Source organism: Lemur catta, chromosome 16, assembly GCF_020740605.2.
Source record: "Lemur catta isolate mLemCat1 chromosome 16, mLemCat1.pri, whole genome shotgun sequence".
NCBI classification, from domain to species: domain Eukaryota; kingdom Metazoa; phylum Chordata; class Mammalia; order Primates; family Lemuridae; genus Lemur; species Lemur catta.
Window position 1 is genome coordinate 8,516,953 of NC_059143.1, and position 23,143 is coordinate 8,540,095.

The 23,143-nt window shown below is 41.0% G+C and overlaps 1 protein-coding gene across 1 annotated transcript in view; it reads left to right on the forward strand.

Moving 5' to 3' along the window:
- LAMA1 (laminin subunit alpha 1) overlaps positions 1 to 23,143 on the forward strand; it is a 117,859-nt gene that overhangs the window by 21,939 nt on the left and 72,777 nt on the right. Inside the window, exons 5-17 of the mRNA XM_045527610.1 lie at positions 3,696 to 3,938; positions 4,929 to 5,108; positions 7,397 to 7,486; positions 8,364 to 8,481; positions 9,404 to 9,582; positions 10,248 to 10,353; positions 12,311 to 12,471; positions 13,325 to 13,465; positions 14,842 to 15,015; positions 16,767 to 16,868; positions 17,839 to 18,050; positions 19,171 to 19,282; positions 21,824 to 21,934. Of these exons, the coding sequence (XP_045383566.1) occupies positions 3,696 to 3,938; positions 4,929 to 5,108; positions 7,397 to 7,486; positions 8,364 to 8,481; positions 9,404 to 9,582; positions 10,248 to 10,353; positions 12,311 to 12,471; positions 13,325 to 13,465; positions 14,842 to 15,015; positions 16,767 to 16,868; positions 17,839 to 18,050; positions 19,171 to 19,282; positions 21,824 to 21,934 (1,929 nt within the window). The remainder of the gene's footprint in view (positions 1 to 3,695; positions 3,939 to 4,928; positions 5,109 to 7,396; positions 7,487 to 8,363; positions 8,482 to 9,403; positions 9,583 to 10,247; positions 10,354 to 12,310; positions 12,472 to 13,324; positions 13,466 to 14,841; positions 15,016 to 16,766; positions 16,869 to 17,838; positions 18,051 to 19,170; positions 19,283 to 21,823; positions 21,935 to 23,143) is intronic.

The window sequence follows — 23,143 nt, forward strand, 5'->3', positions numbered from 1 at the left end:
ACTTTTATGACAATATTTACAAAACAATTGGACAGTGATGAGTATATATAGGATGTTCTCCCTCGTGCCATCATCAAAATTGCTTCTAATGTGCTTTAGAAGCAGTGGTCGCCTTCTGGAGGAAAATGGCACACGCACGTGGATGGCCGAAACATTGCACACACACACATATCGCTTGCAGACTAAACTCAGGTGGAGAATGTTCCTGGTAGATGAACAGAGTTACTATAATGAGAGAGATTGTCCTTCCCTACCGGTTCCCTAGAATCAGTAGGTAAATGTAAACTTATTTGGTTTGTGGTGGGTTTTAAGGAACTTTTGTGTTTCTGGAATTGGTGTGGGCTGAGATGGGGAGAAGCTAAAAAAGCAAATAAACAAAAACAAACAAAAAAAACCCAGAGGCAATAAGACACAGAGTAAGTGAACAACTCCTTTCCCAACACAGACACATATATATATGTGTGTGTGTGTGTGTGTGTGTATGTATGTTCACCCCTGAGCAACTCTAGGGTTAGGGGTTCCCACCCCCCATGCAGTCAGGAATCCTCGAATAACTTTTGACTCCCCCAAAACTTAACTAACAGCCTACTGCTGACCAGAAGCCTTACTGATAACAGTGGATCAACACATATTTTGTATGTTCTATGTATTATACTGTATCCTTACAACAAAGTAAGCTAGAGAAGAGAAAATGTTATTAAATCATAAGGAAAACATATTTGCTGTTCATTAAGTGGAAGTGGATCATCGTAAAGGTCTTCATCCTTGTTGTCTTCACGCTGAGTAGGCCAAGGAGGAGGAAGAGGAAGGTTGGCTTTGCCGTCTCAGCGGTGGCAGAGGCAGAATAAAATGTGCTTATTAGTGGACCTGTGTAATTCAAACCCAAGTTGTTTGAAGGTCAACTGTACACACACATATTTGTATATACATTTACACAAATATATTGCACATATGTTTTTAAAATAAAAAGTATTGGACTTTGGTTTAAAAAAATCATCTATATCAATCTGAGTTAGAAGAAAGCTGGAGTGAATAGCAGTTGATGTGGAAAAAGGCATTTTTGTTGTTTGCAACCCCAACATGAGTAAGTAATGTAAGTTTACTCTCAGAAGAGTGAATTCTTGCTGAGGCTGAATTACTAAAACAGGGACTTGATAGGTTCACTGTGTTCTTTGCAATCCAGAAAACATTTGGAGTTTTGTATTCAGTTCCTGGAAACCACATTTTAAAATAAGGTTGTGTCCAGAACATCATGACAAGGCAATGAGCTCTTGTTAAATGAATGTTTTCAGGAAACCAGAATATTGAAGCTAAAAATGAAAAGACTTTGGATTCTGGAGGTGATATGTGATAGTTATATTCAAATATTTGAAGGACAGTTACTTGAAAGTGGAATTCAACCTCTATTCTGTAGCGTCAGAGTGTAGAATTTATGGGGGACCTTGAATCAGTGTAAAAGCAGATCCTCTAGAGGGGGAGTTGTTGTAAAACAAAAGGATTGTCTTAGGAGCTGATGAATTTCCTGTCCCTGGAAGTACTTCAAGAAGGGCCAGGTTGTTAGATTATTTCTTCTTAGAGCTGGATTTTGGGCTAAATATTTATTTACAAGGGTCCTTTCCAAATCCAGAATTTCTCTGACTAGTTTCTTCATACTGATAATTGTGTCTACATTCCTTTTTCCTCGGTTTGCTTCTTCCCTATTCTGAATTTTAATTTTTAAATCAATAGACACTTTTTGGAACAGTTTTAGGTTTACAGAAAAATGTTGAGGAAGTAGAGAGTTCTCATATACCTCCTCACTCTCTCCCTCCCCTCCAGTTTCTCCTATTAATATCTTGCATTACAGTGATACATTTGTTACAATTGATGAGCCAATATGGTACATTATAATTAACTATGTCCATATTTAAATTAGGGTTCATTGTTGGTATTATATATTCTATGCATTTTGACAAATGTATAGGGACATGTTTCCACCTTTACAGTATCCTACGGGATAGTTTCACTGCCCTGAAAGTCCTCTGTGCCCCACCTGTTCATCCGTCCTTCCCTCTAAACCCCTGGCAGCCACTGATCTTTTTACTGTCTCCATAGTTTTGCTTTTTCAGAATGTCATACAGTTGGAATCATACAGTATGTAGTCTTTTCAGATTAGCTTCTTTCACTTAGTAATATTTATTTAAGTTTCTTTTTTTCTTTTTGGGAGACAAAGCCGCTCTCTGTTGCCCTGGATAGAGTGCTGTGGCATCACAGCCTAGCTGACAGCAACCTCAAACTCCTGGGCTCAAGCGATCCTCCTGCCTCAGCCTCCTGAGGAGCTGGAACTACAGGTGCTGGCCACCACACCTGGCTAATTTTTTCTGTTTTTAGTAGAGGTGGGGTCTCACTCTTGCTCGGCTGGTCTCGAACTCCTGAGCTCAAGCAGTCCTCCCGCCTTGGCCTCCCAGAGTGTTAGGATTACAGGCGTGAGCCACCGAGCCTGGCCTCATTTAAGTTTCCTCCATGTCTTTCTGTGGCTTGAGAATTCATTTCTTTTTATCCCTTAATATTCCATTGGCTGGATACACTATAGTATGCATCTCCATTTACCTATTGAAGGACTTCTTGGTTGCTTCCAAGTTTTGTCGATTACAGAGCAGGTTTTTGTGTGGATATAAGTTTTTAATTCATTTTGGTAAAATACCAAGGAGCTCGATTGCTGGATCATTTGGTGAGTATGTTTAATTTTGTAAGAAACTGCCAAACTGTCTTCCAAACTGGCAGTATGATTTTGCATTTGTACCTGCTATGAGTAAGAGTTCCTGTTGCTCTACATCCTCACTGGCATTTGGTGTTGTCAGTGTTTTGGATTTTAGCCATTCGAATAGACATGTAGTGGGTGGACTGACTTTTTTCTCGTATTCAGATGTATTGTTAATATCTCCAAATCACCATGAGAAATACATTTAATGCTACTATTAATGTAACGTAATACTATTATTCAGAATTCAGATAAAGACAGACATTGGAAACAAGAGAACAAGCTCTTACATTAATACTGATATTGATAACAATAACAACAGTAATAATACTACAAATTTATTTGTGAGTATTTTTCGAGTTTATTTTGAAAACAGATGCCACCAAGAGAACATTCACAAGACATAGTTCTGATTAATGTGTATAAGCAATTATACTCAAAAGCTATAAGAGACTTTGGTAATCATCGTATAACAGTTCTCTCAAGATGCACTTTGGTTTTTGAGCAGTTGCTATGATTCTATTTTTAAGTTTTTAAACTGTATATATTTAAGGTGTACAACTTGATTTGATGTATGTAGTCACTGTGAAATAATCAGCACAATCAAAATAATTAACATATTCATCACTTCACAAAATTACCTTTTTTTGTCTGTGTATGGTGAAAACGCTTAAGATCTACCCACAGCAAATTTCCAGCATTCAGTACAGAATTGTTACCTGTGGTCACCATGCTATTCGTTAGCTCTCCAGAACTTACTCATCTTGCATAACTGAAACTTTGTACACTTTGACCAACGTCTCCTCATTTCCTCCAGCCGCCAGCCCTTGGGAACCACCATTCTCCTCTCTGATTCTATCAGCTGGACTGTGTTAGATTCCACACATAAAAGAGATCACGCAGTATTTGTCTAATGCTGATTCTGGGTTGAGATTTTTCGGTGTCTTCATTTCAGGTCTTTCAAGTTGCATACGTCATCATTAAAGCCGCCAACTCCCCTCGACCCGGAAACTGGATTTTGGAGCGTTCTCTGGACGGCACCACGTTCAGCCCCTGGCAGTATTACGCAGTCAGCGACACGGAGTGTTTGACTCGTTACAACGTAACTCCACGACGGGGGCCGCCCACTTACAGGGCCGATGATGAAGTGATCTGCACCTCGTACTATTCCAGACTGGTGCCGCTGGAGCACGGCGAGGTACTGCGCCCACCGCAGCGCGAGCTGTGTGTCCCTCAGGGCCCCCGCCCCAGATGTCACCATAGCCATTGTGAGAGCCAACGTTAAGCTCTCAAAATCTAACTCTCCCAATACAAAGATCTCTAATATAACTATCTAGCTCTATTTAAAGTAGCCTTGAATGGTGTCCATTGTGATTAACTTTATAACCGATATAGTTTACCTCTCTGATTTCTTCTCTTCAAGGAGGTTCCTCCGTCTTCACTCTGCTGTGACTTAGTAACTCCATCAGTTCCTCCTTCACAGCCTCTCCCATAGCACCAGGGCAAGAGCGTTTCTTGAAGTATTAAAGAGGCAGCTAAAGTGCCTCTGAAAGGTGTAGTTCCCAACTTTCTCTGTGAAGTTCTCCTTCCCCTGGTGGGTGCTGGGCACCTGGAGAAGGCTCTGGAAGTATGACAGCGCAACGCTGAGCACGCCCAGGTGCACACACTGCACCGAAGCCAGGGCGTAATGGAAACAATCCCTTCTTCAGCAGCACCTGGCTTGATGAGCTAGACCCACAGACGCTCTCAAGTGCTCTTCGTCTCTGCAGCAAGCCTTGCATTGTTTCAAGAGCAGAGATTAAGACAGCAGATGTCATTAAGGCTTTTTGACAGTTTTTCCTGGTTCTCCCAGCCTGTTCATGGTGTTTAGAATTTGCTTCAGAGAAGTCAGTAGCCTATGATAGGTGTTGACATATCCTCACCACACTGGGAGACGTGGTTAAACGATTTCCGGCAATCTTTGAGACACTGGCATGGATAACTTCAGTAAACTGAAGATATGTTGAGATCATGGTAATTCGGGAGTAGTTAAATGTTGGACAGATTTTTACAAGAAACTAGTAGCTTTGTTTTAATTTTTAGATAGTATCTTTGTAAAGATTATGTCCTGACGTTAGTTAGACAACTAGGGCCATATTTTTGCATGCTTAATATTGACATGTGTTTATTTCGATGTCTTCATCCTCAGATTCATACATCACTGATCAATGGCAGACCAAGTGCTGATGACCTTTCTCCCAAGTTGTTGGAGTTCACTTCTGCACGATACATCCGCCTCCGCTTACAACGCATTAGGACGCTCAATGCGGATCTCATGACCCTGAGCCGCCGGGACCCCAAAGACCTGGATCCTATTGTTACCAGACGCGTGAGTACAGGCCAGCCCTTCTGCCACTGTGGAAAGTTCATCTTGGTTAAGGGAAATTCTCTTTTCTTCTTTCCTTTTTGGTTGTTCTCCCCCAACCCAGGTTGGCCTTTTTTTCTTCACAGCTGTTATACTCTTATTTTATCGAAGATTGTTAGATACCGTTTGTTACAAATGCTACCTGTAAACTAGGTGATGGCACTGACATCATGTCCTCAGGTTCCTCGCCCCGCCCCGTCCCCAGAGTGCCATCATGTACTGAATGTCACGGTCTTTGTTCTTCACATTCTACTCTGGGTCCATGTCTGATCTTTGGCAAATGGGGGTTTTCTTTTATCTCAAATTTTAAAGTTTAAGACATAACTTACATTCAGGAAAACATACAGATTTTAAGTATATAGTATCCAAGGCTTCTGTGGACAAATATTTTCATATCCCCCAATAACCCAGGAGTGGAATTACTAGGTTATAAGGTATATTTAACTTTTTAACAAACTGCTAAACTTTTATCCAAAGTAGTTGTATCCTTTTGCAATCTGACCGGCAATGTGTGAGACTTCTGGCTGTACCACATGCTCTCAAATATCCAGTGTCATCGGTTGTTTTCATGCCAACTGTCCTAATGTATGTGTATTGGCATCTTGTGATGTTAATTTGTATTTCTCTGATGACCAATGTTGAGCATGCGCTTATTGGTATCTGATGAAGTTTTTTGACCATTTTTAAAATGGACTGTCTTCTTGTTACTGACTTATAAAAGATCTTTATATATTTTGTGTACAAGTCCTTTGTCAGATGTATATATATTGCAAAAATCTCTCTTTGTGAAGTTTACGTATTCGCTTTCCTATAACTTTTGATGAGCAGAGATTTTAATTTTGATGAAGTCCAGTTTATCATTTTTTCTTTTATAATTCATTCTTTCCATGTCCTCTCAAAAAATATTTGCTTATCTCAAGTTGACAAAGATGCTATCCTTTGCTTTCTTCTAGTAGCTTTATTGTTTTAGCATTCATACTATTAATTTATATCAAATTAATTTTTGTATTTGGTGTGAGGTAGGAGTCAAGGTTCTTTTTTTCCCATATGCATATATTATACAATTGTTCCAGCACCATTTGTTGGGAATACTTTACTTTCTCCTATTAAATTGTTTTGGTGCTCTTATTGAAAACTATTTGACCTTATTATTGTGGGTGTATTTCTGGACTCTCTCCTGTTCCATTGATCATTTGTCTATCATTTGACTAATGACAAACTTCCTTGGTTATTGTAGCTTTATAGTAAGTCTTGAGATCAAATACTATAATGGTGCAAATTAATTCTTCTTCAAGATTGTTTGGCTATTCTAGTTTCCTTGTATTTCCTTACAAATTTTAGAATCAGTTTGTTATTTTCTATAAAAAAAAATAAAGCCTACTAAGATTTTCATTGGGAATCCATTGATTCTTTAGATCAATTTGGGAAGAATTTTGGAAGACATTTTAACAATATTGAGTCTTCCAGTCCACGAACCTGCTATAACCCTTCATTTGTCTAGGTCTTTGTTAATTCCTCTTGGCAGTGTTTTATTGTTTATTTGTAAAGGTCTTACCTGATAATGCAAGAAAAAGAAAATCAAAGGCATACAGAGTGCACAATAAGTCTAAACTATCATTTGTAGATGACATGATTGTGGACATAGAAATCTACAAAACTACTAGAAATAATAGTGAATTTAGCAATGTTGCAATATGCAAGATCAATAAACAAAAATGGGTCCCGTTTTTATATACTAGCAATGAACAATGGAAAAAAAATCTAAAAAGAAATTTATCAGCACTAACATGCAAATACATAAAGAAGTGGTGAGAGCAGATTTTAAGAGGAAATCACTTTCTTCTATCAATGTGATGTTTTATATTTATTGATTTTTGTGTGTTAGACTAACTTTGCATCTGGGATAAATCTTACTTGTTCATGATTTATTATCCTGTTCATATAGTGCTATATTCAATTTCCCAGTATTTTTTAGGGTTTTGAAGATTACCATGTTGTTTTAAGATGCAACCAAGTTAGGAGATTCTTTTAGACCCTTTTGAGTTCTGTTGATGAGCTAATTGAGAATTATTTTCTTTAATTGAGCACAAGGATCATTTGTGCATGAAATAACATTTTTAAATGTATATAGAATTATATTTCAGATTACTAGTAACAACTCTTAAACCACCTGAGATATTTGTTGATGTGCCAATACTTTTGTCACTGAAATAGAGGTTTTAATTTTTGTTTATAACTTTCTTTTTCCTTAGTATTACTATTCAATAAAAGACATTTCTGTTGGAGGAATGTGTATTTGCTATGGCCATGCTAGTAGCTGCCCATGGGATGAAACTACAAAGGTGAGTTCTAGTATTTTACATTTTACTAAAACTTCAAAATAGATGCTGTAGCTGTAATACTTGCATTACTCTTTTTTATGCAAGGCAAATGTTGAAAGGTATAAAATCATGCTGCACACACAAAAAAGAGTATCAGATAATTTAACTGGTTTTATTTTTTAACAATTTCATTTGCTTTGTTTGGGCTATATATTTTTAATTCAGTCCTTATTATGATTTTTGTGCTAAAATATCCAAACATAAGATTTACCATTTTTAAGTGTATAATTTAGTGGCCTTATGAATTTTGAAGCTGTTGTGTCTATAAAAGAGTCAAGTAAAAAATATGTGCAGTTATAAATTATGTTTATATTTTTTTAAAAAAAGAGTTTTCCTCTTCCCATTTTCTCCTTTTCCATTTTTTGGTACTAAATCAAGATAAAATAAAGTTTATTTTGTTTAGCATAATATTAACTGAATAATATGACATTGTCTCGTTTAAAACACTTGCATGAAGTTACTTCTTATTTTCTTCCAATCTTTGTAATTCTTTACCGTGTGAATAGAACTATTTTACTAATGATGCTGAACAATGTATAGATGAACATCAAGAGAATTATTAACAGGCACTTCCAAACCCTTAAAATCCATGTATGCTTTTTAGAACGTTTTTTGTTAGTTAAATCGTATTGTAATGTTGCTTTGTCCCTCCTTCCTTCTAGGTTGTGTGTGTATATTTTTCTCTAAAAATTAAATGCCACTTTGCTTTGATATAGTCATATAGTCTCCACTGTGAAGTCTTACCACATATTTGACTGATAGATTCTTTTTTAAATAAAGTTAAGAAAAATAAGCAGGTAAAGTTTTCCAATCGAATTTTGTGTTCCTTACTGTTTAGAAGCTGCAATGTCAATGTGAACACAACACCTGTGGAGAGAGTTGCAACAGGTGCTGCCCCGGGCACCATCAGCAGCCCTGGAGGCCGGGAACCGTTTCGTCTGGAAACACTTGTGAAGGTCAGGACTCTTAGAGTGTGGAGAATGCAGTCCTTTTTCCTCTTAATATGTCTAAGTTTTTGGTGTCTTAACAACTTTTGTAGTTAACAGATAACCTGTTTTCTCAGAAATTTACATTGTTTCCAAATCTGTGAATTACCTTAATAGAATTTAAGGCACTATTGCGGCCTAAATATATCTTTATGGATTTGCTGTTTTATCTAAAGTCCCCCTTCTCCTGTATTCATTTATTCTTTATTAATTTGGATGTAATTTGTAAATAGGCAATATGGTTACAAGATCCTAAGATCTAACAATATAGAGAAATATATAGTAAAAACATTATTTCCACTTCATCTCCATCCTTCCCATTTTTTATTATTTTCTAGTATGTTATTCCTAAAATTGTTATGTAAATAAAACATACATTAACATTCCTACTCTCAAGACAGTTCTCACACAGCAGATGATGTACCATGCATGCCATTCTACACATTGCTTTTTATATTTAACGATGTATCTTGAAATTCTTTCCATTAACAATTTGAAATGCTGTTTTTAACAACAGTTGAACATAATTCCATATGTGGATGTAACATAATTTATTTAAACAACTATCTATCGATGGGTATTTTGGTTGTTACAGTTGGTTGTCAACACAAACAATGGTGCAATGATTAACTCTGTACATGTCATTCACAAGTGTCCACGTACTTGTGTGAAATAAAATCCCAGAAGATGGTTTGCTAGGTCAAGAGTAACTACATTTATTATTTTAATAGTTCTTCCCAAATGTCCTCCATAATACTGCCTATATCCTATTATAATTACGTACTCTAGAATTTTAATTTAATTTATAGTCATAAAAACTGACTTAGGTAAGAGTTTTCTGTATATAGGATATACTATGTAAATTAACCGAGATGTTGAAATATTCTCCTAGAATGTAATTGTCACAATAAAGCCAAGGACTGTTACTATGATGAAAGTGTTGCACATCAGAAGAGGAGTTTGAACACTGCTGGGCAGTTCAGCGGAGGAGGGGTTTGCATCGATTGCCAGCAGAACACCATGGGAATCAACTGTGAAACCTGTGTGGATGGATACTACAGACCACACAAAGTAAGAGTATTTCTTGGCCATAGCTGAGTTTTGTTGTCTTCCCAAGGTGGAAAAGAGACTTGGCCACATCTCAACCTCTGTATTGGAGACCCATTTCCTTTTGTAATGTTTCATTTGTATCCTTGCTATGCTAGTAGTGTTCTTCAGACATCTATTTCCTGCTCTATGTGTTCTGTCTTCTTACTCAAAGTAGGATGTTCACTCGTTGTTATTCAACTTGAATTTGAGGGCCCATAAGCTTTGTTATCTTGAGTAATAATACTAACTGTAGACATGAAAATTCGGCCGATAACTAAAGCAGCTCTCTATTGCCTGTAGGAGGCATTCAGCCAATCTTTAATGGACATGGCAGGTAGTTGTTTCACGGGTACTCATGGTGGTCTCATTATAATGTGGCTCTGAGAGACAGCAGAATTTTGGGGGGTAACAGTAATGGGGAAAGATGACACTTTGCTAATGATGCTAACTGCTGTCACCATCAAAAAGATGTTTGGGGCTTCCTTGCTTGAGATCACTTTATCTTCCTGAGACCTATACCCCCTCGGCACCCAAAATCATTGTAATAATCCCATCTGCAATAAAAAGTTGATAACTTGCCACTGGTGTCATTGCTAATATTGCTGTTATTTCCAGTCCGATAATCCAGGACAACCTCTGCCTTTCAGGTGTCTCCTTATGAGGACGAGCCTTGCCGTCCTTGTGACTGTGACCCTGTGGGGTCCCTCAGTTCTGTCTGTATTAAGGATGACGTCCATGCTGACCTACACAATGGTAAGTACTTGATTCCTTTTTGTGCTTGTAATTGATTTTTTGTGTGAGTGGAAGATTTGTACCCAGTGGAACTATTATATTACCGTTAGGTAGCAATTTGGTGATGTGATTCTTTATTGGATTCTTCTGTTCACCAAATATTTATCAAGTCCCTACTAGGTGTCAGGCAGTTTTCTAGGACCTGGGAATATATACTTGAACAGGATGGCCAAGGTCCCTGCTCACAGGCAGACACTAAACACACAAGTGCATGGGTAATATAACGCCAGGTAGGGGTAGTGCCGTGGGTATCAAGCAAAATTAGAATTCGTGATTGGAGGGAGATGGGGTAAGAAGGGGACAATGTTGGGGTGATGAAATGGCATTTAAGGAGATAATTGAGCATTGGTGAAAGAAGAAATAAGGCTCAGTGTAAAGCCATATGTGGAACACAGTAAATGGCATTTGCTCTATTTAGCTCTTAGAAGACACTCAGACAGCTTTTGCATACAGCGTCTCACAAAGCAAGCAAATCCTCTAGTTAACTTGGCAAGTGTCAGTGTTCTTTCCCTTTCACAAACTGACAAATGGACTTGCAAATACCAGAGTCTCCTAAATAGGTTGCATCTGTTCAAACACTTCTGTGGCCCCATCAAATTCTCAGCCCAGGCAGTTAAAATGGATATTGACCAGCAGGGATGGGTGTGCACCTGTGGGGCCCACCAGGCACGTGCAGGGTAAATTACACAACTGAATCAATTCTTGCACATGACTGGGGATGGGATGGTGATGTTGATGACGAAGATGGTGGTGATGGTGACATTCGCCCTTGATTGGGTTCATTTAAAAAATATATCAGTTAAGCTTTCCAACACTAATAGGTAGAAATGGTTTAACCCACTTTACAGGCAAGGAAACTGTAGCTGAGGGCAGTTAGGAAACTTGGCCAAGGTTACACAGCTAGAAAGTTTCAGAGCTGGCATTAAAAGCAAAGATGGCACATGCTGCCCTCTGCCATTGGCCTCTGTGCTGCTTTTACAAAACTGTTTTATAATTTACTACCATACGGTTCTGCCATTGAAAGTATACAATTCAATGTTTTGGGTATATTTATGGGTGAAACCATTACCACAATCTAATGGCAGAACATTTTCATCACCCCATAAAGAAACAGCTTGCCAGTTACTTGCCACTCAACATTTCCCTCCAAACCCCTCCACCCCAGCCCTTGGCAACCACTTACCTACTTTCTTTCTATAAGTTTACCCATTCTAGACATTTCATATAAATGAAACCATATGACATTTTATGTTGGTTTTTTTGTGACTGGCTTCTTTCATTTAGTATAATGTTTTCAAGGGTCACCTATGTGTAGTGTGTGTCAGTATTTCATTCCTTTTTATTGCCAAATGGTATTTCATAATATGGACATATCATCTTTAATATATCCATTCATCGGTTGATGAACATTTGGGTTTTTTTCTATATTTTAGCTATTATGAATAATGTAGCTATGAACATTCACGTACAAGTTTTTTGTGGACATATGTTTTCATTTTTCTTGGGTATTTACTGAGGAGTGGAATTGCTGGATTATATAGTAGCTCTATGCTTAATATTTGGAAGAATTGCCAAATGGTTTTCCAAAGTCACTGTACCGTTTTATGTTCCCACCTTCTTCATCTCTGTTTTCTCTCTTTAAACTAGGAGTTGGCAAACTATGGCCCAAGGGCCAAATCTGGCACACAGCCTATTCTTGTGAATAAAGCTTTAGTGGAACAGAGCTATAGCCATTTGCTTGTGTATTCCCGTGGCTGTGTTTGAGCAATAATAGCTGAGTTGAGTAGTCGCAACAGAGACTCTATGGCCAAAAAGCCTAAAATATGCACTCTCTGGCCCTTACCAGAAAGCATTTGCTGACCCTGCTTTAAACCTCTCTTACCTTTGCGTTGGATCATTGCCATTGTTCTCTCTCCAGGGAAATGGCCCGGTCAGTGTCCATGTAAGGAAGGTTATGCAGGAGAAAAATGTGATCGTTGCCAACTCGGCCATAAGAATTACCCAAGCTGCGTCCGCTGTGACTGCAGTCCAGCTGGCAGTGTGAATGACGATCCGTGCACGGAGCCCTGTCTTTGTAAGGTAAGCAAGCGTGGAGGTCAAAGACACCTCTGAGTTTCCTTCGAGGTTCTCTGAAAACGAAACATGTTCTTTTGGCTCTGACAGTCAGTTCTTGAGCAAAGCAGTAAAGTTTAAGAGAACTTCCCCTTGCCCCGCCTCCTGGGAAGCATGACATGTCACACCGAGTTGGCTGCGTGTCCTTGGATGGGCACTTGGTTTTCATCTTTTGAACCTCTGGCAATGGCCATGTATTCCGGAGGCATTTCTGTGACATCTTAGATGACACCAAACACTGCATACCTTTTCTTGGGCCTTGGCTTAACTCTTCTGTGACATTCTTTTCCAGCTTTGTGTTTGGAGGAGAACCAGGTATTTTGGATTTCTCTTCAAAAGGAATTGAACAGTCATAAGAACTACATTAATATGGTACCAGTGAGGGGTTTCGTTTGGCCATATGATATTAATAAATAAGTTCCCAACAATTCATACGATTTCCCTTTGTTCCTTATAAGCCAAATCTTAGGCACATGTTATATACAACTGACAATAACCTCGAGTATTTATGAATAGGACACACAAATGGCCCTCTTCAGATTTTAAAGTATTTGAAAGATCAGCAAAAATGGAAGATTTAAAACAAAACCAAATAAAAAATCCATTTAAATGTAATGACTAAGCTCTAAGATCTCCAGACTTGTTTTTAACTACAAAATCAAATATTTATTTCAAAATATCTATTCTGGAAACATAACTTTGGACTCTTAGTTATTTACCTGTTTCTGTTGTGGATCACTGAACACCCGTCTTGGTTAATGTCGTTTTAGTCGATCTAGACACGTTGGTTTCAAACGCTGACCTTTACCCCAACCTGCAGGACAACGTCGAGGGGAAAGACTGTGATCGCTGCAAGCCGGGATTCTACAACCTGAAGGAAAGGAACCCGCAGGGCTGCTCCGAGTGCTTCTGCTTCGGCGTTTCCGATGTCTGCGACAGCCTCTCTTGGCCCATTAGTCAGGTGGGAGGTGGCCAGGATTTAATGTCCAGCTCTGTCAGGGCTGTGTTAGGAAGCAATGGAGATGACTTCCCCGTGACACCTCTGTCATCACTGTGGAACGACACTGGCATGGGTCAAAGGCAGCCCACTGCTTGAAGTACCCCTGAAGTTCCTTTCTAGGCCACGTGTTTATTGCCACATACATGCCCCTGTGGAAACAGCAGGATGAGACGGCACCGCAGAGCACACGGTGCTCACATTTCTGCCTTGGGGAAGGCATCGAGTGGGGAGGTCCGCTCTCAGCCCACCTGCCCCCGCTGGCCTCAGGCCGGGGAGACACCAGGACGCGGGGGTTTGAGAATGTTCCAGCTCAGAGAGGCCTGTGGGTAGGAGGCACTCCTGGGGCAAGGGTGGGAACAACAGCAGGTGGCACAGGGCTTGTGAGCGCAGGCAAGTTGTTTTTGGAACATGGAGCTCTGGGGGCGATGGGGTTGAGGGGAAGCCAGATGGTACCTAGGGGTAGAAACAGAGTGTGGTGGCTGGAGGGAAGGAGGAGCTGCTGGGAACGAGGCTGACCCACTGGTGACCACTGTGTCCCCATGCCACGGGGAGCACTGTCATCTCTATGTAGATGACAAATTGGGAGTACAGGATCTGGAGGTTATGTTTATACATTTTTTAGCCTTTAGGGCAACAATGAAAGGGAAGTGAGTTAGCAAGAGATGTTTTACTCAATGTATTTATTATTAATAACATCTTGGTTTTTTTTTTTTTTTTTTTTGAGACAAAGTCTCACTCTGTTGCCCGGACTAGAGTGCCGTGGCGTCAGCCTAACTCACAGCAACCTCAAACTCCTGGGCTTAAGCAATCCTTCTGCCTCAGCCTCCCCAGTAGCTGGGACTACAGGCATGTGCCACTATGCCCAGCTAATTTTTCTATATATATTTTTAGCTGTCCATATAATTTCTTTCTATTTTTAGTAGAGATGGGGTCTCACTCTTGCTCAGGCTGGTCTCGAACTCCTGAGCTCAAACAATCTACCCACCTCGGCCTCCCAGAGTGCTGGGATTACAGGCGTGAGCCACCGCGCCAGGCCAAGTTCTTGATTTTTTAAAATCTAAAATCTATGTCTATGGTCTTTATGGGTTTGCTCATTTACTTGCTCATCATTGATCTGGATTTGGGGTACATGAGACTTGTTCTCAGGTTTTCCTGGTCCCTTGACCAGTGGAAGGGTCAGGGGTCGTGAGGTTCAGCAGCCACATTGTGTGAACGCAGCCCTAGTGGAGCTTCCTGGGTCTGTCTCATCATTGTGAAAATGTTAGTACTGGGTGCGGTGAAATCTAAGGTGACATCTATTTCCTCTTCTAAAATTCTTGTGTTTTGTTTTTTTTAAGGTGAACAACATGTCCGGGTGGCTGGTCACTGACTTGATCAGTCCTGGGAAGATCCCGTCTCAGCAGGATGCACTGGGCCGGCGTCCGCAGGTTGGCATCAACGACACGGCTGTCACACAGCGGCTGGCTGCTCAGCACTACTGGGCGGCCCCCGCCACCTACCTGGGGAATAAGGTGCGTGCCGGGGGTAACAGGTTGGTCTGGGTGGTCACTGGAGTGTCGGCACAGCCTCTCACGGCCTGGACGTCTGGTACACGGGAGCTTTCCGGGCCTCGTCTGGCTTTTCGTTACATCACTCAAACACGAATTGTCATCCTTCCTGGCCCAGTTCCTAGCCCTTCTGTTTGGCGAAGTCTTCCCCTTCCCCAACCGACTTTCTGCTTTCCTCTGGGCGCCTGGGGCGCCTGGGCCTTTAGACGCGGTGTTCAGCCCAGTCCCGTGTTTAGCTCACCAGGGACCGGGGAGCGCCCCGGCCGAGGAGAAACCAGGGGGGTCTCCGCCCCCGGGACTGCCGTGCGGCCCCCAGCCAGCAGTGGCGGGACAGGGTGTCACACATAGGAATAGGTAGAATAATTTCTGTTTAATTTTAAGAATATATAAAATGGGGATTCTGCAACGTGGGAATTGGCTTGTACGATTGAACCTTCCCTTCAGCGACGTGTTTTCATCCCCTCCCCAGTGACGCCCCGTCTCTCCAATTCTGATTGAACTAAAGATACATTCGGGGGAATCTATCTCAGTGTAGCTCTCCGCTCCCCTTCCCGGGAGTTCGGTTTGTTTTAAAGCAATGGTCAGCTTTCACAGTAGTATAGCCTTGTAGCTTGGTAAGTTCTTACTTAATTTGATGGTTAGGTTTTAATTTTATAGCTTGTTTTATATTATATACATATATATATCTGTTTTGTTTTGTTTGTTTTGTTTTTTGAGACAGAGTCTTGCTTTGTTGCCCAGGCTAGAGTGTGTGCCGTGGCGTCAGCCTAGCTCACAGCAACCTCAAACTCCTGGGCTCAACCAATCCTCCTGCCTCAGCCTCCCAAGTAGCTGGGACTACAGGCATGTGCCACCAGGCCCGGCTAATTTTTTCTATATATATTTTAGTTGGCCAGCTAATTTCTTTCTATTTTTAGTAGAGACTGGGGTCTCGCTCTTGCTCAGGCTGGTCTCGAACTCCTGACCTCGAGCGATCTTTCTACCTTGGCCTCCCAGAGTGTTAGGATTACAGACATGAGCCACTGCGCCTGGCCTATATTATATATTTTTAAGGGTTTTTGAAAATGATTATTTTTTTCCATCAAATGATAAGCCTAGAGCATGTGTTCTATTTATAGCATGATCTTATCAACAAAGCTCAATGATTTTTTTTTTTCCTCTTGAGATCACGTCTCCAGTTTTATGGAGCAAAACTGGGTTCTGAACATTATATTGTTGTCACATATCCATCAGAAAGAAAATCTCTCTTTTGCATTAAAGGATATCTGATCAGGAAGAAATACCTGTGGTCCCTTTTCTTTAACTAGCAGATCAAACATGTTCCTTATTGTTCTACAAGTAGGACAATGAAATCAAAGCGTGGATATTGTAGTCAGGGGTCAAACTCCCCACCTCTAAATTATTTAAGTGAAATAAATACCTATTGTATGATGAACAGAAGTTTATAGTAATTTACCTGGAGGTCTCTAAGAGGAATACATTTTTCTTCTGTGCATTCAAACAATATCCTGCATTTCTGTAATATGGATTAAACAAAATATTCACACAACGTGCTTTCCTTTCGCTGCCTTTGATGCTAGTCACCTCAGCCCTCGTGGCCGCTAGGACAGCGTGCAGCCTGGCTGTGTCCAGATGGACCCCGGTGGCCGCTTCCTCTTACTTAGGGGCTGGGGTTCTTGTCCCCTTCGGCGCTCATTCTCACTTAAACGTTTCAGCTGACTGCATTTGGTGGATTGCTGAAATACACAGTGTCTTACGATCTTCCAGTGGAGACAGTGGACAGCGACCTCATGTCACACGCGGATGTCATACTTAAGGTCATTACTTTTGCATTGCTTTGCTACAGAGCTAAAGGCTTAGAGGGGTGAGAGTTTATGACTGAAAGTGGCTGCTGAGGCCCTCCCAGCGAGGAGGTGGTGGCCGGGTGGCCATGCAGCAGCGCTTGGCCTCGCACGGATACCACTGAGATGGTGAGTGTGAGAAGTGTCTTTGGGCGTTTCTAGAGTTGCCTCAGAGCAGCACCTACCACTCTTCCCTTTATCCCCAGTGTGTGCCCGTCTTTTCTCATCTACAAAGGAGACGGGTTTTTGCTCTGACCTTGAAACTACCCTTTTAAGTCCCTTTTTTCTCTTCTGCCACTTTGCCTCCCAAACGAACCAATAAGGCAGTGCTTGGTGATGTGGGGACAACAGATGTGTTCCCATGTTGTCCTTGACCGCCGTCCTGTCCCTGAATCCTCACTCCCCACAAAGACACCCAGCTCAGCCTCAAGATTCCCAAAGTGGAAATGTCCGTGGGTCTGGGGCACGTCTGGGCAGAGACGGCTCCAGGTTTTGCCTCTGGTGCCCTTTTACCTGGAGCGATCCCCTCCTCCAGCCCCAGCAACTGGAGACCGCAGAAGGCAAATCACTTTTGTTAACAGCAACCTTGTGAAAAGCTGGAGGTATATTTACATACTTTTTCTACTTCTGTAATTTAGTTAAAGATTAGGGGTGTCAGATGAGTTGCTTTGATAAAAGCTGGGGCAAATGCAAGACTGTGTTTCTTTTCCAAGATCCCAGCAAAGTACACAGTCTTTTGGTTTATTACCCGAGTCCGTCTAAGAGCAACACAATGAAGCACCTTTGCTGTGAAGTATCTGGGCCAAGAGCTTTATACACACCATTACACGTTTGCCACATGACGCTAAGCACAGCTGAAAAACCTGTTGCTGAATACAATACTGGATTTTATTTTTCATCAATAAATTGAGTTACCAATATATTGTCTCCTGTTTTTAAATCTTAGGGAAATGGACTCACTCTAATCACACAGGCTGAGGGCCTGTCATTGCAACCCTACGAAGAGTACTTCAATGTGGTTAGACTTGTGCCTGAGAACTTCAGAGATTTTTATAACAAAAGGGAGATCGATCGTGACCAGCTGATGACTGTCCTTGCCAACGTGACACATCTTTTAATCAGAGCCAACTATAATTCCGCAAAAACGGCTCTCCACAGGTATGTATTGAAAAGGGAGGAAAGACTTATGGTGAAGGTATTTCACTCTAGTCTTTATTATTACACACTTTAAGCTTATTTGTTATTTTAAGGACACAGCTAAAGGAACTGGCTGTCCTAAAAAGATATTAATTTTATAAATATATTAATAATTTTATTGAAGATATAAGAATAGTTGTCCATGACAGGTGTATCTAGTAGGTGACACACTTGACATTAGGATCAGAAGTTTTCAAGGAGGGGTTCCCAGAAAAGCCTGATGAGTGAGCAGCTGTCTGGACCGTGTTGCATCTCCTTCTCGCTCTCTTGGTGTTAATGGTCTTAGGTTTTAGAGAGTCTGTTTAAGCAGATGTGTCCATCCATGGACATCTTATTACTTGGAGAAGGATAGTTTCTGGCAGTGCCTTGACAGGCTGCAGGGTTGGATGCAGCTAACGCAAACACGGTATGTAAGGATAATCTCTGTATTAGTGATGAGATAATCAAATGGATCAGTTTTTTGTTTTTTTTTTTTTTTTGAGACAGAGTCTCACTCTGTTGCCCAGGCTACAGTGCCATGGCATCAGCCTAGCTCACAGCAACCTCAAACTCCTGGGCTCAACCAATCCTTCTGCCTCAGCCTTCCGAGTAGCTGGGACTTCAGGCATGCGCCACCATGCCCGACTAACTTTTTCTATATATTTTTAGTTGTCTGGTTAATTTCTTTCTATTCTTTAGTAGAGATGGGGGTTCTCGCTCTTGCTCAGGCTGGTGTCAAACTCCTGACCTCGAGCCATCCTCCCACCTCGGCCTCCCAGAGTCCTAGGATTACAGGCGTGAGCCACCACGCCTGGCCAAATGGATCAATTTTTAGGAAGGGCTTTCCAAATAGGAAACATCAGACCCTTCCCATGGTAATCTATGGGCAATAGAACATCTTTGCACCAAAAGTTGAAGGCATTTCTAGGGAATAATGATGGCTCCCAGGAAATGTATTGTTACGAAAATCTTTAGTTACTTGAAAAAATCAATTACATCATCATTCTGTTTGAGCTAAATCTTCTGGGAACCTACCTTCGCTGAGGTGTAGGATGTCATTTGTGAGGGTGTAAGTCACTTAGGGACCCCTGTCTGTTTACAGGTTGGAGTCTGTCTCTCTGGACGTGGCTAGCCCCAATGCTATAGACCTGGCAGTTGCTGCGGACGTGGAACACTGTGAATGTCCCCAGGGCTACACAGGGACCTCCTGCGAGGTGACGCTTTTCCTCTCTTCCTGTCTTCTTCCTTTCTTCCTTTCCTAAGGGGAAAACAGTGCACTGGAGGTGATGTAATCATAAACATTTGGATTTTAAATTTAGAAACTCAATGTTTATGTTTGGCTCAGACTTTTTTGGGCTATAGGAATATTAGAAGTCACTTTGTTAAGAGAAATCTGACTCCTCGGCCAGGGGTAGGCTGTGGCACGTGGAAATCCCCTGAATTAGTGCTGCCCTCTTGCCGCAGTCGACAGGAAACTTGCAGGACCCTTGCCACAGTCTGCATTTCTAAGGAGGATTGAACTTAATTGCATCTGAACATTCACAAATCACCTGCAGAAGGTCAAAGCCAGGTGCAGTTGGAGACCCTTTATGGCCCTCGCCATTTTACTGTGGTGGGCCCCACCTTACAGGTGAAGTATATAAAATTGCACTTGCAATCGTCAATAACAGTAATCTGTTGGTAAAGAAATTTTGAAATATATTTTGAAACTATTTGGACATAAGTATTAATAACAGCTCTTTTTTACTGGGAACTTTCTATGTATTTGGCACTATTTTAAGCTCTTCGCGTATGTTACCTCTTTTAATCCTGACAACAACCATATTTCGTAGGTATTCCAGATGCTTTCTAGTCTATAGATTAGGAAATGGAGGCACAGTGAAATCAAACAGCTTGACCAAGGCCATACAGCTGGGAAGTGGTCATACTGCGGTTTGACCTCTGTCTGAGCTGTTAGCCACCATATAAAACTGCCTCCCACATGTTTATCACCTACTCTGATGACGTACATTCCTCATTGGCTATGATTTCTTGGCAATCATTTTTACAAAGTGAGAAAATTTCACTATAATTTGTTTTTATGAATCTTTATCAATCATAAATTTTGCAGTTAATAAATGTGGCCTTAATATTTCATAATGTAGATATTTAAGTAAATATTTCTATTTCTATTTAAAATATTTTGCAATTTATCTGTTTTTGTATTTTGGAACCCATGAATTTTTTTTTAGGTCTCAAACATTTATTTTGAGTCCCAGCAAATGTCTGTAGGTCCTAAGCCCTGTATGCATAGGGCTTAATGGATAAATCACCCTAAGGCCACCTCAGCTGGTGCGAGGTGGGAATATGGGAGCAGCCATGCAGAGGCAGGGGGATCCCAGAAGCAGAAGCCACTGCCCGCTTGACCAAGAGGCAGTGAGCGATGGGCAGTGGCTGCTGAGTACGTCACATCAGCCGGGCTTTGGAGGAAAATGGGCCTGGGTGGCATGGGATGGCAGATCCAGCAACACAAGAAGCTTAATATACGTTTTCAAGCGTTTCTGTTAAGCATAAGAATTCATTCTTTAATCAAACTCTTCTTTGGAGGCTGACTTAGAGAATCAGGCAGCTACCAGTAGAGAATGGAAATCTCTGCAGCACCATAAGCCACCACACAGACCTCCGGGCTGATGCCTACTCGATGCCCACCTGCAGACCAGCCCCCGCTCCCCAAGGCAAACACGGCTGGGTGGAGGTGTTAGGGGACTTTCACAATATCTGTGTGAATGAATGCCTTTGTGCATTATTTGTATAATTAAAATACTCTTTAAGAATTCTTTTAAAACACAAATCTAAGCCTCCTCCTCCCATGCGCCCACGAGAGTGTGCTGGCTTCCAAGGGAATCATTCCCAAGTCTGCACTTAAAGGCGTTCAGTGTTTGCTGGAGCCCTTGGCAGCTTACGGTGGATGTGGCCTTGGGGGTGTGCGCACTTGACCTTGAATCATTCCACAGACACACTGGGCACACTGTCTACCTGCTCTGTGTTCCACATTCCATATCCACAAAGTAGAGATACTATTTCTCAGGGTTGTCACGAGAGTTAAATGAATTTCTGTGTATGGGGTGGTTCCCCGCTCCTCATGGGCAAGGTGTGGTGTCCTTGAATGAATGCCCACGTTGCCTGTCCAGGCTGGGCCCTTGGAAAGCACATCTGTAATGTTTGCTCAGTTAAACGGATGCAGTTTGACACAGACCTGTACTTGATGGCAACTGTCAATGAATTATAAGCAAATGGCGGAAAAAATTAAGTTGTGAGAAAAGAAATCCTCTTGATTGAAACATTGGTTAGATGGCTAAATGTTCCACAATTTCTAGTACCACTGGTAGAAAATGTTATCCACTGATTAAATACAAATGATTGGATCATTTCAATGGAAGTGGCACTATTTTTAACATTATATTATGTAATATACCATAAAACGATGATACCATAAGACTCATTGCATAACCATTACATTTTTTTGCACGATTCTACCTTTAAAAAGAAGTAAGGAACTGAATTATGGTGATGGTTACACAGCTCAGTAAGTTTACTAAAAACCATTGAATTGTACACTTAAAATGGGTGAATTTTATAGCATGTAAATGATACCTCAATAAAGATGTTTGAGAAAAAAGAAATGCATTTCTCTTCTCATGGACAATTGAGCAGTTTATTTTTCCAGTGTATTGGAGGGGAGAATATTTGCCTCTTTTTTTTTTTTTTTTTTGCAGTCCTGCCTCTCCGGCTATTATCGTGTGGATGGGATACTCTTTGGAGGAATTTGTCAACCTTGTGAATGCCACGGCCACGCAGCTGAGTGTGATGTTCACGGGGTTTGCACTGTGAGTCTACCGCTCAAACCTCGCGTCCTCTCCTTCCCATTCCAGAGCCATTTGCTGTGCAGAAGTGATTTTTTAAAATGTTTCCTCCACAGGGTAGCCCTGACCTCATAGACCCCAAAGGAAATTTGCAGATTTAAGTTCATGTTATGAAATGTTTCCTGGTATTTTTTTCCCTTTCTTTTTTGCAAAAAGTTACGTTAGTAATAGTGGAAAAGGTATATCTAATGTCATTACAGTTTTTTCAGTTAAAACAATGAAATGTAATTATTATTATTTTCATTTGCTAAGATTGTAAAGCAATATAAAGGCAGAAAAATGTCCATTTATTAAATACAAAGGATAGGGTCTTTGCAATGAAAGTGCTAGTATTTTTAATGTAAAACACCATAAGAATATTAATAAACATCTAATAATCACACCCACTTGTACATTAGACAATGCCTTACAGTTAGTTCAGGTAAACTTTTCAAACAATACCTCTTTCATGCAATATGTGTTGAAATAGGTCGTAACAAATATGTGGCTAATCTTGAGAATAAACTTTGGGGCAGGCATAGAGCAAGAGACTTGTTTTTTAACTTCCATCAGGAATTCTTTGAGGCCCTATGTCTTGAAGCCAGGCCACACTCCAGGTTCCAGTGGGTTCACTCCTATAGATGGGGTGAATGCATATGCTAATCAGTTGTACCCTCCTCACCAGGTGGGGGAGTGCTCAATGCTCTTTGCAAAAGAGATGGATTGAGTCACAGAGCTAGGGAAAGACTCAGCATGATGGCCCAGATTGCTTATTGTCTCTAGAGCCTAATTTTTCTATATTCTGTAAGTAAAGCTTTCACGTTGTCCTTTGTTCATTTCTCTGTTCCATAAGTCAAGCATCTGTAGGAATTGCCGGAGTGGTGGTTTGCAGGCAGACTCAGTGTGCTCAGGTGCACAACTTCCAATAGCTTGATGGGGTGGTTACTTTTCTCGTCTCTCCCTTTGCTGTTTGGGCTCGCAAGGCCAACCTTTCACAGGCCCCTGCCAGCGTTCATGGTGGGGGGTGGTCAGCATGCCATGGCTGTGCCACCTGTTGCTCGTGTTGCAGCTAGGCTGAAAGCCTGGATTTCTCATGATTCTGTTAATATATATTTACAAAAATATATACTCGTATTAAAGTGAAAATGCTAAATAGCAAGTGGCCTTAAAGCTTTAATTACAATAAATAATAGT